Genomic DNA, 20,107 nt, shown 5'->3' with positions numbered 1-20,107 from the left:
ATCTCATGAGTCATGACAAGATGAACAGTAGTGTTTTTATTACGAATCAAATTAAAATTTTTGTATATTTCGATGATAAAAATGCGAAAAATGCACGTTTTATGATATACCTATTCGTGTTTTGTTACTAGACGTTTTTATCGCGTGACATCGTCGTTGCGCCAACCGCGACAGTAATAATAATAATAATAATAATAATAATAAATGATCATTATTTTAACTCGTAGTGATCGCTGCCGTTACACTCGACGTCGTCGACGGGTATCTAACGCGGCGGCCGAGAAGGGAAGCGACGACGACGACGAATCGTTCGGCGTCGTCCGTCAAAAGGTAAATTCCGTAATTCCTCGGGCGGCGCACAGGTGTATTACACGGTGCGTCCGCGAGTTGCGACGCACCGCCGTCGGGCACCGAAAACCGTCGCCGCCGCACCGTCGACACCACCCGACCACTGAACAAGACCGTCGACGCCACGACGTTCGTCAGGGGTGCCCAGACTCCAGACACCGGGAGCTCGTCCGAAAAATAATCCACCGTCGGTGTCCCTGCGCAGTGCCCGAAGGTCATACTGACAAATCGTGTAGTGACACGGTGCACAACGACAACGTTTTAGTAAATACGATTTGAGAACGGTCTCTCTCCGCTATCTCGATTACAGATCATTAATAACAACAATAATTATTATTCCGATCGTTTATCGGGCGCACGCGCGCGCGCGTGTGAATTCCTACGAAATGCCCGCAATTTGGTCACCACTGGTATGCGGCGCGTAGCGCGGCGTGGCGGTAGCGACGTTGATCCGTTAGCTCGTCGTCGGGCGGATAGAGTGGGGAGAGCGCACCGCCGCGACAATAGCGGTCCGCGGTACGGAGCGGCAGAAAAGTAGCCGTGTACCTAGTGTCGGCGGTTTGCGTTTTCGGACGTTTCGTCGTCAATCGCTGTTGCCGGTACCCGTTCTTCGTTTTTTTTTTCATTCTCATTTCCCCCATTTCGTTTTCTCTTCCTAAGAATTTTTTTTTCCATACCTCTCCGCGTTCGACCGCGAACTGAACTCCATACTACTATTACTATTACTATTACTATTACTACTACTACTACTACTACTACTCCTACTCCTACTATTACTCCTACTACTATTACCTCTACTTCTACTACTATTACTACTACTATCTACAGCACACCACAGTAGTATACAACTACGGTCGGCGCGCACGACACACACACGCACACGCGCACGCACACGCATACACACACACACACACACACACACACACACACACACTCGCACGCACACACACACACGCACCGTGACCGTACACGCGTGTTATATACATTATATATTCGTATATATATAGCGTACACGTTTAACACGGTAAAAACCACTCACACGTACAAGACTCGCGCGCGCGCGCACGCGCATGCACAAGCACCACGGGCCGACGTCAGAATGGTTGGACCGTCGTAGCAGCACTGCTATCTTATTGTTATTATTATTATTACTATTATTATTATTACTATTATGTTATATTGTTCGTGCGGTAGCCCCGATTACGAGGAAAAATAATGATATTGTTGTCTCGTTGTCGCGTCGATCATCATTGGTGCGTCGTACGTCGGGTGTAGCCGGGTAATGTGCGTACGTTCTCGACGCGTTTCGTTTTAATAAATGATATCGTCGCCGCCGCCGCCGCGTTTACACCGTAATTATCGACGACAACGATAACGACACACCGTCGCCAACAAAAACAACAACAACGACGACGACGACGACCAGTCATTCAGAGTCGTCGACAGCACGGACTCGACTTCCGAACCAACGCTGCACAGTGATCGCCGTCCGCAATAATATTCGTGATAATAATAATCCGTCTTGCCGTACGCTCGTTGTTGTGTCGACGGGGGCATTAGCGCATAGTTTTCGTGTGCCGTGCACGCCGCCAGTGACGCCGTCTCGATTGCACCAGGTACTCGCCGAGCGGCTCGTCGTCGCCACCGCCGCCAACTCTCGTACCACGACATTCGATTTATTATTGTCGTACTATCTGTCTGCATGTAGAGTGGTCACCCCCCGACCGTCTACCCGTGTGCGTTCTAGGGGTCGTGAGATCGTGTCACCGTCCCGGTCTCGTCTTCGGGCCGGTATCTAATGTCTAATGCCGACATCACTACGGCTGTTGCGCGAACGTCGTACTGGAAACGGAGATTTTCATTGTTCGCCCAGCAGTGACAGTTGCCCGGAAGCGTATGACCGTCACGCAGATGTTTGTTGGTGAACCCGCCGTTGTACAGAGTCGTCATTCGTCATTTGGACAATGTGCCGATTTCTGGCTGTCCGTTGATTAGCACACGTCCCGAGCGACGGTCCCACAGACAAACACGTATACGCTGTTGGACACGCCACTAGTCAAACGCAAACGAACATGGACTTGCAACATATATTGTTATAGCGAACATAAAAGGTAAATGGTCTTTTGCGTTAATCTATGGACTACCGTTAACACTCTCTTGAGCATTAGGTAATCATCGATAACAAATCTAATGTGCAAACGTTAGTTTAAAAAGATGACTGATATTATATCCAGTACAACATGTCCTGTAGTTAAAACGGGCAATTGGTATACAATCTTTACATAAATACTTATTAAAATCCTAAAATGTGGATTATTTGAATGAGTAATCCATGTTTTTGTATTTGTAAAGATATTATTAAATATTAAATATCAGTTTAAACTTCATTTGGGTATTATCGATTTTACTAAATAAGCTTTATAACTCATAAAGTAGGTAATTTAATAATAAATGTACATGTTAGGTATATGAATAATTTATATAGAATATAGATCGACAATTCCAGGTAGGTAAATACAATTAATGTAAAAAAAAAAAAATATTTTAAATTAAGCATTATTTAAGTAAAATGTATATTGTTTAAGTTTCATTATTATTATAGTAATATTTTTAAATATTTTTAATACATGTGATTGACTCTAATCTGGCCACATATTTTATTTATTATTTAAGTTATAAACTAGTAAACTCCTTACTTTAAAAGCTTATTTTTGATACCTTATTTAATGTAGATAACTCAAGTACTCAAAGAAATGCTTAATTATTAGTATTGAGTAGTAAATGAGTATCTACTATAAAATATTTATAGGTAATATAATATGTATTATGTAAATAAAATGCTTAAAATGTGCTATTGACTAATGCATTTTAGTATTTAATAACTTTTATAACATAATTAATTAAATTGTGTAGGCTGTGGTATAATTAGGATTTTAAAAGCTATTGGTATAAAATCTTTTGGGACTCCTAAATTTTTAAAAATCAATAAAAGATAACTCTTCATTATTTTAAGTAACTAAGAAATAAACTTATAATTATAGTGTAAAGTCAGTTAATTGGTTCAAAATATCAAAATGTGTCAAGGAACATTAGCATATTTGTAAAAAGTAAAATAATAATTATGAAATCATTTGAAAATAATAATGGGGAAAAAAATTGAACCAAAATGTATAAAAATAAAATATTTGAAATAGATTATCATTTTATATATTGATTTTCTTATTGATTTCATTCTATAGAATTGTTCTTATATTACAAAATATATTTTAATGAGTTATTTCTAGAAATATCTTATACCAGTATTCAATTTTAACATAAAAAGTTACTGTTTAAACAAATAAAATATGTGACATTTAAAGATCTTTAAAAAACTGCCTTATTTTTATATGTATAATTATTAAATATTGATCATTAACTGTGCTACTATTAATTGTAAACAATCTATTTTTATTATAATTAATCATTATTTGATAGTTTTATAATGATATATAAAAAATATCAATGCATAATAAAAAAATCACCTAGTGGCAGAACAATAACAACAAACAAGTACTGAAATGATGTAGATAGGATTTCTGAAGATTTTTATTAATTTACAAAGATTTTTGTAGATATCTTAGTAAAGTATTTAAAGAGTTGATTGTTATTTAGGTATGAAATGAATTTACTTATTTAGTAATAATACATCTAATCTTTAAAAAAAATGTGTGTTTAAATTATGTATTTTAATTGAATATAATATAAAATTAAATGCAGTAAAAATTGTTTATTGTATCATTAGTTAACATTTTATTTCAGTAATATATATATATAAAGTCATAAGTCCTAACCAAATTGCTAAGTTTTTGGTGTAACTTTTGTACAAGTCATCATTTAATGTAATCACTTATCAAACTAGGTACTCAGTCAGTTTGATGTTATATAATCCAATTTCTTGTAATTATAATATTCACAAATTTAGGTATAATATTCATATAAGAATTTAAGAATATGTAAATGATACTAAGATATTTTAGGATATTACTAAACATTTATTAAAATTCATAAATAAGATAACCTTTTATAATATATAATATACATGTATATTGGTATATGTTTTATTATATTTTTGAACATTATTTTTTGTTTGTTATCAAGTTTAAAGTTATAAGTGGCTTAAAGGTAGATTACTTCAATTAAATATTTTATTATTGAATAAGTACAGCAGAAACATGTCTGTGATAAGATGCATTATAATTAGTAATTTCATAAATTACATTCAAATATTTTTACTGTACAGTATAATAATTATGAAGATGTTATTTGAATAACTGCATTGTTTTTTATTTTTTTACTGTATATTTACTTTTCAAAGATTTTATTAAATTTATTTAGGTATGTTTTTATACTTAAAAATGTAATTAGTATTTATTCAAGTATTTATTGGGTTTGGTAAAATTGCATTATTGTTATTTTATACGAGAACAATTTCTGACTCCCTTAAGAGCAATACAATTTCAAAAAATCTTTTTGCTATTATTTTTATTATATAATAATTACATAGACAATATAAGATATAAGGCATATAGTATATACATAGTATACATGAGCTATGACTGAAAATTTACATATTTTTAACTTCAAGAGGTGTCATATCCTTCTTATAATGGTTAAGTTAATATAACCTTTTAAAATGTTATTATTAACTGGATATGGTATTGTTTTGTGGTATAAATAAAAAATTTCTTGAATACTAATTTAAAATAATTATATTTAATACACTTTGCATTTATATTTTAATTATTAAAAATATGTAATTATTTATTACTTTTAAATATGCAATAAGTAGTACCTACCTATTAACTGCTTTAATTAAGACAGCAAAATCTATTAAATATGATTTTGTAATGGAATTAAAAACAGTTGATTATTTTTTAGAATAAATTTATTATAACAAAGTATAAAATAAATTTTATGTTAGTTAAAATAAAAATATTTTATTTAGAATTTTTATTAACCAAATATTTAAATAGGTATCTTAGTCAGTTAAGGATTTTACATAGTTTGACTATTTAATTTTTTTTATTTATAGGTAAGTGAACTTTTTTAATATAAAAAATATTTCTAGAAAATATGTTCACTTTTAAACATGTATATATAGGTATGTACTACTTTCTTTTATTATTATATTTCAGAATTTATTTATTTCTATTTGAGAATCAAATAAGAATAATAAGCATATTGTTATAGTATGAAGTCTGAATATAATAGTACGTAGTTATTACTTTAATTATATAATAAATTGAGGTTTACTAATGTTATAATGATGGATATGTATATGGTCTATTAAAATAGCCAAGAGGTATACATTAAAAATGTATTTATGGAAAATGTCTAGACAAGTACTATGATTATTTTATCAATTCATAATATATAATATTCATTTTTCATTAATATCATATGTTCTAATATAAGCTATAATAATTGGCTGATTTGATTAGAAGAAACATAATTTAAAATTAAATTTAAAGTTACTATTTAGTATTTATCTACCTAAAAATAAATAAGGATAATTTTATTTTTTATTTTCTCTAAAATTACTTAAGTACATTTTTCTTGAATAAATTATATTTCCCATAAATTACTCAGAAAAGTCTGTGACCAGCTTACTATAGTTTTAGATATGTAGTTTACAAGGTTATATTAATGAAAGAGGAAATTATTTGAATAAATATTTTGAAAATATAAGGATTTAAGTATCATAAATAGTTATCAAATTTTTTCTCTGCTAAGTTTTTTTTAATTAAAAATTGTAATATCTTATAAATTTAGGTAAGCTAATTTTTTGTTTCACTTAATTTTAATTTTCAATACAGCTTTAAAATATTAGCGTTAATGACAGAATTTCTGATTTTATAAAATTGAAATTGGCTGCATAATTATTGTGATATATTATCTATCTAGATTTTTATACTATTTTCATTGAAATATTCCATAAAGCATAAATTTTTCATATGTATTTTTAAAATATCCAGTGATATGCATAATATTTAAAATATAAAATTTTAAAAAGTCATGTGTATCGTTTTAAGGTGATTTTGTTGATAGTACTGATTACATTTTTAAAAAGATGTTACTAAAAAGCATAAATAGGTCAAATAAATTCTATGAGTATGATATTGTTACAAAAGAATAAATAAATAAATAATTTAACATTTAAATTTGTATTGCGTAGTTGTGTAAAAAAAATGAAAACTGCTTGTGTAGATATCTATATAGTTATCTTATTTAACAATGAATACATACTGATTTAGTTTTGTATACAATAATGTATCATTGTAACTCATAAATCGCATAAGCTGTTTCAAGCATTATTATGCACAGTAATCATAATATATGTTCATAGAACTAGCTATTTAGAAAAAAATATTATAAAAAAAGCTATTATGCTAGCAGTTATTTACCATTAATCTAGTATATGTTGTAATATAATTTTATTATACGAGTATATAAATATAAAAGTTGATAACTATTGTTATTAGCCCATCATTTCTAGGTAACAGTTGGCTAAATCTTTTCTATTTTAACAGTTTATTTCAAATGATAGTTTTTAAATTAAATTCAGATAAGTGTAATAAAGTACTTATAGAATTCAGTGATAAATTATTAAAATTAAACAATATTAATTTAATTCATACTAATAGGTATGTCTTTATACTTACATCATTATTGAATTAATAAGTATAAATTAAAATTCAATGTATTTCTTTAACCAATATATTTTTTGGTTATGGTTTTTGAAATAAGTACTATTTACAAGAGTTATTCTATTTTATATTATTTTGGAAATTAAAGGTACATGCATTGATTTGAATATTTGATCTAAATAAAAATAAAATTTAAAAAAATAAAACTTATAGTAATTAATAATTGTTTATACTTTTAATTGGTACTAAGTAATCATGTTTTTTAGGGTTCAATAATGCTTTTATTCTTTTGTTAACACTTAATACTCTCTCATACAAAATTAAAATATATGGTATTTTATTTTATTTATGAGTTCTTAAATTTAATAGGTGTTTATTACATTGTGTTTAGGTGAGTGAAGCCAGATGATTATTGTCTAACAAATTTAGAACATTTTCATCTATTAAAATGTAATCATTAGCATTTTAGTTAATATTTGGTAAGATGTGATAATGGGTAATACTTAAGTTTTAAATTAAATTAAATTGTTCATCATTATCTATTTAAATGACATTTTTTATTTATTTGATTCAATAAATTATGACTATAAAATAGATATAAATGTAATTGATTTAAAATTCTTTTAGAAGTAATTAAGCCTAAGCAATAATTATTATAAGATCTTTTTTTTTAAATTCATGATATTAGTTACTTACTGTTTTGTTGTGAGTGATCTGATATAGTTATTGACATAGCTATGATAGGTAATTTTATTTTATATTGTAAATCAAAAATTATTTTATTTTATTTAATGCTTTCAAAATGTGAATAGTTTAGTTGTTCATTTTATAAAAAGGGTTTGCTATTTAGAAGATATTATTTTTATCCAACTTGATCTGGGAATTTAAACGTATCTGTGATTAAATCATGTCAATGAGCAAAGGATTTTCTATTTTGATACCTTAGAATAGAATAAAAACACAGTTTGATTAAGGTACTAAGCACAGTTAATAAATCATTTGTTGATTATAATTATAAACTAAAAACACAAATATATATTTAATTATAGGTTTTACATCAATTAAGTGAATGCTAAAAAACCATTTATTGTCAAAATATGAAAATTTGTTTGCCTTTCTTATTCTGTTGTTAATCTTAAATTAGGTGAACATAATCTATTGATAAAACTAATAAAGAACTGCTGATCTAATTTTTTATCATAATTTTTTCGATAATTTTATTTTAAACAAACTTGATTGGATATAGCTATATTTACAGAATAAAAATTTCTGTTTTATATTTATAGTAGGTTGTTTACTTAACTTTTTGGTTACTGAACTAATTTAAACATTTTTTTGGTTGGAGATTTTGCATGTACTGTAACTTTTAAATAAGAAGAAAGCTTAAACATGAAAGAAAAATGTTAATGGCATTTGTGCATGTACAATAATAGTTGTCAATGAGTTAAAACGGTTTTTGCTTTAAAATTAGAAATATAATAAAATATAGTACACTGATATTATCATGTAATTATTTATACTTATAGTGAAATTAAGCAAATACCTATGTAGTTTGTAGTCACTATGTATTATATTACTATGTAAAATTAGTATTCATTAGAAATATACTGATCTTGTATACTAAAATTATATTTTTAATCAAGGTTGTATTAAAAATATTTTGTGTACAACCTAGGATATACAAATCATGACTTTAAAATCTGATTGATTTATAATAGAAAACTAATTATTTTTATTGATATGATTAATATTAATTTTTTATTATATATGTTATGTATTAAATTAAATTATACATTTGTAATAATAATTGTTATTATTTTACAAATAATTTAAATAAATGTTAGTAGTTGCTTAAATAATGAACTATTTATAATTTAAAAATAAAAGCAATGCATGCAAATTAATAAATTTATGATTTAATTTAACATAGGTACTGATTATTTATTTTTATTTTTAACGCTCAATATTTCAAAATTTATTAATATTTTTCGTGCATAGTTTTTAATCTAAATTAACAAAATTAAAAAAATAAATAATAATAATACAGCTTCAAAATATGAAATTAAAAAATGCACAATGCCATTTAAGAAGTCAAAATCTTAAACAAATATAAAAACAATTTATAACTATAAATTATGCAAAAAATATATTTTAAAAAATGTTAATAAATGTTGAAGTAATGAGTGTTTGATGATAAAATAATCACCTTTTATAACTTAGTTTTTAAATTTTAATCATTACTAAAAAATCATATTACTTATCTGTTATAAATCAATTAATACTGATCACATTAGACATACTTATTAAATTAAAATGCTTAAGGCAATAAACTGATATGATAGGCATAGGCATTTATAATAATGTCAAGGTGAGGAAATATTTTTTGGTTAATGAATGTTAAATGTAGAAGTGTAATATAAGAAAGGAAAAAATAAGCAGTAGTTTAATTAATTAGGCTCTTGATGAAAAAGTTGATTCAAATATCAAATTAATTGTATACAGTTATATGGATATTTCAAAAAATATTTTATTGAGAATTTATGTATTATAGTACTTAATTTGAAATATTAGCGCATTTTTAAAAATGGAAGCCAATTTAATTCAATAATATTTTTATTTTTTTATATTAATTATATCGATGATAACCTATTGACTCTTATTTAAAATAATTTAATTATAGTAAAAATATTTACTAAATTATTAATAACACTTTATATAATGAGTTTTTTTATTTTTAGTGTCAAAAAGGAGATGGCAAGATTGAGCAGTGCAAATGTAAAACTTGTATTCTTCTTGTTGACTGTTTTATTTCCTGTCACCCTAGCTAAAGGTATTATTTATAAAAATTCAACTAATATTTTATAACCATGAGATTTAAGTTCAAATATTTTCATTTCAATAATTTAGTTCAATTTATAGATACTTCTCGTTATGATACTGTTTACGCCTGTGAAGGAAAACTTCTTAAATTGGAATGTAAAGATGGTGAAATCATTCATTTGGATAGAGCTATATATGGTAGATATTCTATTACTGTTTGCAATGATCACGGTAATACAGACTGGAGTGTTAATTGCATGTCCACAAATACTTTACCATTACTGCAAGCCAGGTAATTAATATAATAAATATTTATATTCTTATTAAACTTTTGATATTAATTTGCTATTTTATTTTAGATGTAATGAAAAAAGGAATTGCAGCATACAAGCAAACACAAGTTTATTTTCTGATCCATGTCCCGGTACTATGAAGTATCTCGAGGCACAATATCATTGTGTTCCTGGTAATTCAATATTTAGAAATTTGATTTTTGTTTTAATTGTTTTATTTTCACTGTAATATTTATTAAATTTTAGCATCATTATCAACTACAACACTGAGACCAAATCCTCCTTGGTTAATAACATCTCAACCCAGTGTTTGGAATGCAGATAAATTATTGACTCTGAAACCTGCTACACCAATCCCACCAATTTTGTCATCACCCCAATTAGATGATATTGTTGGGTCTAGTGTAGAAGAAGAGCCTGTATCAGTTTCTGTGACTACCACAAGTACAAGTACAGCTGCTACACCAGAAGTTTCTATTGTAGTTAATAATTATAAAGAAAATAATTCCAAGACTGATAATGAACAACACTTACAATCAAGTAAATGTTACTTTATTTATTTATTATTAACATTATCAATAATTAAATAAAGTATTTAAAATATAGACAATATTTATAAATTGATATGGTACTTGATATATTTTTAAATTTAAAGCTTTGCTACAGAAACATCAAGTTTTTTTTATAGACTACTAATTAATAAAATAGCATTGCTATATTATGATTAACTTAAAACTATCTTATAAATAAAATAAAAAGTAAACATTTTTCATGGTTGAAATATTTCAATATTTTTTGTTATAAATTGTGATCTAATAAAAAAATATATTTTTATTAAGCATAATAAAAAAAATATGATAGATTATGTTTCTAATTTATCTATATTTTTTATATAACTTATTATTGTTTACTATTTAAATTACACTTAATATCTGGTTGTGAATTCTTATAAATTATTTTATTTATCTGTTAATATTTTTTATCATAGCAGGCGCAATAACAACAGAATGGATTGTACCTACTAGTGATTTACCACCACAGTTAAGCATAATTGATGTTGAAGGAATGGATGATAGATTATCATTCTCATGTCCTCCCGAAACGTCAAGAAGTTTATTTTGGAATTGGACTAAAACAGGAGAAGAAGCTGTTCAACCATGTCCTGGTGGTGCTGCTGGTCTTGCTAGGTAAACCTCATGACTATAACATTATACTGTTGTATATTATATTAGTATTTGAATTTAAAATAATTTTTATTAATTTGTATTTCATAGATGGAGGTGCCAGACTTATATTAAAGGAGTCACTTTTAGATCACCACCTACACCAGATCTTTCAGAGTGTCGTTCAGTGTGGCTATCAAGTTTAGAAGGCAGACTTCATCAAGGAGATTCTATTATTAGTATTGCAAATGATCTATCTCAGGTATATTTACTATAATCATTTAATCATTTTTTTCCATCTAAATCAAGAAATTTTAAATAAATAATTTTAATAATTAATGTTTGAATGAATTTAATTTTTTAATTTTTAATTTTAATCTAGGTAACTGATAGTAAACCATTATATGGAGGTGATATGATGACAACAACAAAAATGTTACGAGATGTTGCTCAAAAAATGGAAAAAGATATGGTTACTTTTCCTGATAAGCAACAACAGGAGGCTATGGTTACTGATTTATTACAATGTGTGGTGCGGATTGGTAGCAATTTGCTTAATGTTTCTCAATATCCTTCATGGAAAGATTTGACGTTTAGTGAACAAATGCGTGTAGCAACAAGTTTATTGATTGGTCTAGAAGAGAATTCATTTCTTCTTGCTGATATAATGATGAAAGAAAAAACAATCACTCATAGTGTTCAAAATATCCGTAAGTTACTAATAACGTTTTTTCATCAATTATTATAAATATATTAAAATATTTATTTTTTAGTGTTGAGTGTAAGAGTTATTGCTACACAAAATGTTGATACCGAAGTATTTCCACATTCATATTCATCTAATACTGGATTTTTCATGAATAATACATGGTTACAATTGCATAGAACAGCATTACTTGAGAATAGTGAAGCAGGATTCATAAGGCTCGTTTACATAGCATTTGATAGTCTAGAAAATATTTTACAGCCTCAATCAGCCAATGGTGTTCGAATAATTAATAGTAAAATTATATCAGCATCCCTTGGTAAAGGAAAACATATTCAATTACATCAACCAGTAAAATTATGTTTTCAACATCTTCAGATAGACAATGTTAGTAATCCTACTTGTGTATTTTGGGACTATACAGAAAAGTGAGTCAAATGATTTTTTGAATTAATGTTATTTAGTTATAAAAAAATATAGAAAAAATATTATTAATTATATTTTTGGTTTGAATCATGTTACTTGTATAATTATGTATTTGCTATAATAGTTAGAGCAAAGAAATTATATATTACAAGTACAGATTGTGAATTTAATGTATGAATGCCAAAAGAAAGTTTTTTATAATTTTATTTAAGTTTTTCTATTTGATCCTGTTAAAAAATGACTTTATTATAATTATTCTAAAAATTATTCAGATTATTAATGAATTGATAAATTAATTAATTTATACTTAAAATGTATTAATTTTTACCTTATAATAAACATATCCTAAAAGTTGTTATGAAAAGGATTGTTCGATTTAATGCTCCATTGGCTCTTTTTAAATAAACTTTAATATAAATTTATGATTGGAAAATGATTGCAATAATATTGTGTCAATAAGTCTTCGGTTTTACTAAAATTAAACAGATTGTACAAAAGATATAAATGTTAAAATTTATTAAAGAGTGGTTATACTAGGCAGAACCTGTAAAAAAATAAAAAATAACTATAATATGTTTTTTTTTTTTAGTATTATTTGTACTTTTTTTTTGTTTATGTTATAGTTTGAAATATATTAAATTTTTTTTATAGCGGGTGGTCAGAAGAAGGATGTTCTGTAATATATTCAAATCAAACTCATACATTATGCAAATGTAATCATCTGACAAATTTTGCTATATTGATGGACCTTAAAAATTCTGGCAGTGAACCTTTAAGCATTGCATCAAATAATATGGTCATGTACATAAGTTGCATATTTTCTGGAATTTGTTTCCTTTTGGCAGCAATTACTCTACAACTAACTGTTAAAGTAAATTAATCTATTCTTTTAAATATATATGTTAATAATACAAATAATTTTTTTTACAGTCGAATCGAACAGTAATTTTAAAAAATATATTTTTTTGCCTTTTCTTGGTTGAATGTTTTTTTATGTTTGGAATCACACAAGAAAATATTGTATTTATTTGTACAATTATGGCAGCAATTTTACATATTTTGTTACTGTGTTCATTTACGTGGACACTAATTGAAGGTATGTCATAACTGTGTTCTAAATTTAAGATTTGTTTAAATGATTTGATATTTGAAGTATTATAAAACAAATAAATTAAATTGTTTATATATTACTTGTCAATTAATCAAATTCTTTTATTAATATTGTTTCAATTATTCTAATGAAAACTTAAATGCTTTCTGTTTTATAAGATTATTTTATTGTAATTTTATTATTATTTGTATACTCTTAGGTTTCCATTTATATGCTACATTAATTGAAGCATTTGACTCTGAAAAATTGCAAATGCGTTTATATTATTTAGTTGGTTATGGAGTTCCATTGACAGTTGTTATTATAGCTTGTTATATGGACAACACTTATATCTATAACACAAATAATTCTTTCTGCCTTCAAGCAAATACTATTATTATTTATAGTATAATGTTTGTAGTTTCAGTAAGTCATGAACATTTTTATATTTTCACTAAAAAATTGTTTGAATAATATTTATGTTATTGTTATTTTTTGTATAGGTAAATCTAGTCTTTCTATGTCTGTCATTATATATTATTAAAAGTAATTCTTCAATGATGTCAGTCAAATGCAAAGAAAATGTTAAAATAACATCTCTGAAGTAAGTTATATATAATATGTCAATGACAAAATTAATAATTATTTATTTATCATATTATTTATTTTTTTTTAAATTTTTTTATAGGATGTGGTTGAAAAGTGCTATTTTATTATTTGTTTTTATAACATCAACGTGGACATTAGCATTTTTATATATAGCATCGTATTCAACATTTATGTTGTATATATTTTCAGCAGTAAATTGTTCACAAGGATTATTAATAATAATACTTTACTGTATCAAAAATAATTCAGTAAGTTGTATGAATTTAAGCTGAAAAAACAATTATAATTTTAATTCATATTATTTTTTTATAGGTGTATAAAGTTTTTTCTGAATTAACAATAATTTCATTTTTACCATGGCAATGCTGCTTAATAAATTCTACACCGGAATTGAATCTTAATTATAAGAATCAAAGGACTAGTTTGTATGGTACGTCGGTTGGTCAAAATAGTCAAGGTAGTATAGCAGAGTCTTCAACACCAAGATCTTTGTCATCTCATAGAATGAATGTAGGTTTATTTAACATATACTTATATTTGTATTATAATGCCTATATAATGTTTACTTAAAAATATTTTCTTTGGGTTTTTAATTTATAGACATTCCATCAACCTCATGAGCGACATGCTGTGACTAAAGTAGTTGATATCCAAAATGAAATGGACCTGCCAAATTTAGATAATACAATTTGTAATGAAGACTCAAAATCTGGAATATGTGGTGCAACGTTACCCTACTCCCGTTCTTGCCAAAAAAGTTATTCACGTACCAAATTGCCTAAAAATTCTGCTGTATTTTCTAGTGGTACTCTTCATAAACAGTCATCTCTGGTACTTAAAAACAAATTATTGTTAAAACTTTTTAAGTATTATATTTATGAGCATTATTTTTTTGTTTAGAGCAAACCAAACATCCAAGATAACTGTTTCACTTTAAACAAACCTACTTATGTACATAATAATCGTGGAGCACCTAACATATGCCCTCTTCGATGTAATACTATTGGTGATGGTTTTGTTGATAACAATTGTTCATCAAAAAAATACATTGGAGTTAGTGGCGTACGAGCTACTAGTCCATGGAATCACACATACTCTGAAATTATGGGTGGTATATCTGCGTCAGCTGGATTAGATGATCCAGTGTATGAAGAAATAGAACGAGAACGTGAACGAGAGCGAGAACAAGCCGCTCTTGTGTCTGACTTGAGCGACGAAGATGGTCGACGTAACAGTGATATGAGTCGTCAATCATCAAAGAGCTATGGAGATCATAGGCCACTTATTATGGCTCCCACACAAAATCCAGAAACTCACAATTTCCATACAGCTCTCAATGCAGCATTCAGGCAACAGCTTAAAGAACAAACAGCCAGAACAATTGCTGTACTTGATGGGCAAACCGTTGTGTGTCATTTGCAACCTGAGCAAAATGATGTGTTTAACTCTCAGACTATTCAACATTATTCGTACGAATGTTGATGGCCTATATTAGAGGGTACCTATTAAAGATTTTTGTTATGTGTAAATTAACTTTTCTACTGCTAAACCTTAAACATGACTCCCTTAAAGTTGCATTAAAAATAAATATGAATATATTTAACTTAAAATTTAATTAAATAATAATGTTGATAGACAAAACTTTGGTTTGATGGTTATTTCTTCTCTAGTTGAACAATTTTTATTATTCAAACTTAAGATAAAAAATGAGATGAAATGCTCATAATTAATACAAATTTAACATTTTTATTTCAGACTATAATATAAATTAATATGAACAATTGTCAATAGGTCCATTTAAATTTTTGTCTTAAAAGAAAACAATTTTTTTTTTTTTTATAAGTATATATTAATTTAAATAATGATATTTCAACATGAATTAGCATCTAAACTATTCCTTAAATGTCCAATCGATATTTGATTTAAAATAACTAATAACACGGTAAAATTTTTAATTTTTTAAATTATTTGTGGTATCTATGTTAGTATTAGATGAATAAATTAATAGAATCTGATGTAAATCATCTAGTCTTAAAAACGAAAGCAATAAATATAGATCTTATTTAATAACATAATTGATATAAAAACATGCAATAAAAAAAAACCCGCAATATATTAGTATTAATTAATCTTAGTTTTTTAAAGAAAATATTTCAATGACATGCAAATTTAATATTATTTTTAATTATTTGAATACAAATAATAAATATTTAGGTTTTTATAAATTTGTATGATTATTTTCTCAAAAGTAAACTATTAATTTCAATATTATTTTCCTATGTATTACCATTTTTATATAGTTTATACACTAAATTTATATATTCCTGAAAATTAAATTAACTGTATATATTCTATTGTATACATATATATAATTGAACATTTGAAATTGTTCCAGGCATTGAACACTAATTCGTAGTAAAACATTGAATTTAGTGGTATAAAGCTATTTATTAATTAGTATTAATTTTATAATTTGGAGGACATGAATTTCAAGTCATTAATTTCCAATGATCAAAATATTATTATTATTATTATTATTTATTATTAATAAATTTTGAATTTTTATTTACTGAAAATATTAAATACAATAGTAAACTCAAATAGTTGTATGGTAATTATCTAATGAAAACTAAATTTTTGAAGTAAGAGTTCAATAAATTATTTTGGAGGATTTCAATCTATTTTCACAATGCTGTTAATAAGTTAAAACTAATTTTAATTGTTTACTTTAAATGTCTTTAATCTCTTATAATAATTTATTTTTTAATTACTTTCATCCTATAAATATTATCTTTAGTCATTATTTACCTATTATATTTATTTTGGAATAAATTATTTTTTTTAGATTCTTGATCATTTTTATTTTTATACTGATAAAAAATAAAACGTATGTTTCATTTTTAGCTTACAATTTAAATTAACCTACTATTTAAAAATATATTTCATAATTTAATTTAAACGTTCCTAAATAGTTTCACTCTTCTCCGATGCATTGTGAATTTTAATATTTTATTGTCTATATTTTCATTGAGACTGATTGAGAGTTGAGACTGGCTTTTCAGTTTGTATGTTTTATCATCAAATAGCCGTATGAACATTTCCATTTTTAAAATATTGTAAATACAAATCATTCAGTTACTATACAGATTTTAATCAATAATAACATTAACAAATTAATTAATTCAGGATAAAAATAAATTTAATTTCTATCTAATAGTCCATTACTTATTAAAATATGATCCTCCATTAGTAGTTTAAATTAATTGTATTTAATACAATTAAAAATATATATTTATAACCTTTTAAGGATTTTAATGATAATTACGTGTTAACTTGAGATTTTTCAAGTATTACAATAAAAATAAATAATAATAGTAATAATAATTAAAACAAATTATTAGTTTTATTGTGATCTGGTATTATTTGTCCAATAATGAGATTTTGACATTTTTAATAGTTTGCTTAAAATAGAGGTTCATCCTGGTATTACAATGAATTATATATATGATATTTTTTTAATTCTGAAGTTATAAAAATTGTAGATTGAGAATATTTTCCGCTTATTTAATTTTATTAGGAAACATTTTGTACTGATGACATAATTTTAGCTTAATTTTATTATTTCCCTAAATAATAAAAAATTTAAATTAAATGTGTACTTAATTAAATTACAAATTGTTGTGTTCTTACAATGTCTAATTACTTTCATTTTGTTTATAATGTAAATGTTAATTTATAACCATTTCATAGTAGAGTTATTAACGCAACTCATGAATATTTATAGGAAAGTTGACAACAACTTTATTTAATATTACCAAGATTTAAGCCTTAATACAAATAATAAATTTTTACCTTTAGCATTTGTTTAGTAGACAAATTTGATGGAATTTTATTTTTCACGCCTTAAATGTTATCAAAATAAATCATTTATGTTATTTATTTATATACATTTTTTTTTTATTGCATAAAACGCATACGCTTTATGGATAAAATTATTAAAATCAAAACTGACGTATGATTATTTGTTAATATTTTATAGTTTTAAAATGCTTATATTCATGTTAAATTTTTTTAAAAAATGATTAACATACTCCCAACTCTCACTACTTCATTACTTTAAGATTAACTTTAAGAATATATTATAGTCTGTAATTGATTAGATATCATGTAATCATATAAGTTATATTATTTTTATATACTAAGTAAAGACATGGCCAATAATGTATTTTAAATTTAATATAGCTTGTTATTTATCATATTTATAATTTCATTTGAAATATAAGTATTTGGTCCTTAAGAACAAAAGTACTTTATGTAATGTTTAAATAATTTTGATTTCTATTTTGTTTAAATAAATGCATTTTTGCAAAATGACGTTTTCAAAATTGTTTAAATATTATAATTTTTATATATATATTTTTTTTTTTTGTATATCAATTATTATTATTTATTTTATTTTTTACCTACTTTTATACTTGTATTAAATTCAGTATAATTTGGTAATTTTATAATTCATAGTTTGCAACAATGTAATTATTGAAGTAGTTATACAAAGGGCCAAAATGTTATTGGTAAATTGTTGTAATTTAGGTATTAAAATCATTGAATTTAACAAAAAAATTTCAAGCTATTAAATAGTTGTTTTAATTAATGAATTATGCGGGTGGTATTACACTTACATCTATAAGATATGTGCATTATAACAATTACTTTGTAGCTCATGTTGGTTAAATGGTTTATGTAGTTGTATATAGGTTAACTTTTGGAAGTAATGAATAAAATAATAGGTATCCTTATTACAATAGGTTTGTCATTATTATACATGATTGACGTATGCTGTGATCATATACATTAGTATTATATTAATATAATTAACGTGTAAAAAATTGTACTATAAATTATATGATTAGTTTTAAAAATAAATCCAATTAATTTTGTATTCAGTCCTCTCATTTTTATACTCGTTCTTTTTATTTTACGCAAACAATACAGTAATGTGTATATAATGTAAATCAAAAATGTATACAGTTATAGAATATAAGGTTCCTTTTTGTTTCTTTTTATTTGTATTATTTGTGTCTTAATATTTCAGATTTAAATACATGAATATGATTCTGATCAGTCGTATATTAATAAAAAAAAGTATTCAATATAACATGTGTTTTAATTGTTATTATCTTGTGTAAATAAGTATCTGTTATACTATTGACTATTTGAAGTAACTTACAGAATTTTTTATGCAGGACCAAATTAAAAATTGTTTTAGTCCAGACAAAATTTTTTTTTTCTTATAAGAGTTGTAATTCAAAAATGTCTATTTTCATTTTTTTACTTTTATTGGAAACAATAATTTACACATAAAGCTTTGTGTATTGTTATCAATGATTTAATGTCACAAACAAAGGTAGTTATGTTAGTTGTGCTGTTGTGCAAACTAATTAACTTAACAAAATAACCTACCTGCTCTAAAATAAAAATGTTAAGTTAACATTTTAAGTTCCGAGTATTTTGATGAATTTATTGATTTTACTATGTTAATTATTTTTTTGTTTGGAGTAGACAAAATGTTTCAATATTCAATTTTAATGCTTTTTGTTATAGTAAAGTATCTCTTGTTGATAATTTGAATTATGGAGATCAAAAATTAATTCTTAGTACTTTTTCTAATCAATGGTGAAACAATAAAAAAAAAATCAACGATTAGGTAGGTACTAGGTGATAGAATTAGATAATATATAAATATTCTTTAAATGTAATAAATTAAAAAAAAATCTTGAAGTTGTTCTGTGTTATAGTAATTATTAATTAGTGTTGAGTGTGCCATGTCATTGGATAATAGTCTAAATTTGAACTCAATGAAAAATAGTTGGATAGGTATTGGAATGAAAAATAATTTCTGAGCAGTAACAGCCTTTATTATTAACTACTAGGTACATTTTAATATTTAATGATAAACTATTTATATT

General features: G+C 25.5%; 1 protein-coding gene across 2 annotated transcripts; it reads left to right on the top strand.

Moving 5' to 3' along the window:
- The first annotated feature begins 1,282 nt into the window (after nt 1–1,282).
- LOC112596528 (latrophilin Cirl) lies at nt 1,283–15,828 on the top strand. Of its 2 annotated transcripts, none has more exons than XM_025342259.1 (17): nt 1,283–2,459; nt 9,773–9,864; nt 9,954–10,146; nt 10,214–10,320; nt 10,394–10,687; nt 11,136–11,334; nt 11,422–11,572; nt 11,693–12,020; nt 12,084–12,444; nt 13,094–13,313; nt 13,373–13,538; nt 13,753–13,958; nt 14,036–14,136; nt 14,221–14,389; nt 14,454–14,651; nt 14,742–14,972; nt 15,042–15,828. In XM_025342259.1, exons 2-17 carry the CDS (start codon nt 9,786–9,788, stop codon nt 15,621–15,623), a joined length of 3,585 nt encoding a protein of 1,194 aa, XP_025198044.1. In that variant the 5' UTR covers nt 1,283–2,459; nt 9,773–9,785; the 3' UTR covers nt 15,624–15,828. The 2 variants fall into 2 exon arrangements, with proteins under 2 accessions (XP_025198044.1, XP_025198042.1); XM_025342257.1 differs by having other exon boundaries at nt 9,942–10,146.
- The last annotated feature ends 4,279 nt before the right edge of the window (nt 15,829–20,107 follow it).

This window comes from Melanaphis sacchari, unplaced genomic scaffold (genome assembly GCF_002803265.2).
Source record: "Melanaphis sacchari strain LSU unplaced genomic scaffold, SCAv2.0 Contig32_pilon_pilon, whole genome shotgun sequence".
NCBI lineage: Eukaryota > Metazoa > Arthropoda > Insecta > Hemiptera > Aphididae > Melanaphis > Melanaphis sacchari.
This window is presented reverse-complemented; position numbering and strand designations above follow the sequence as displayed.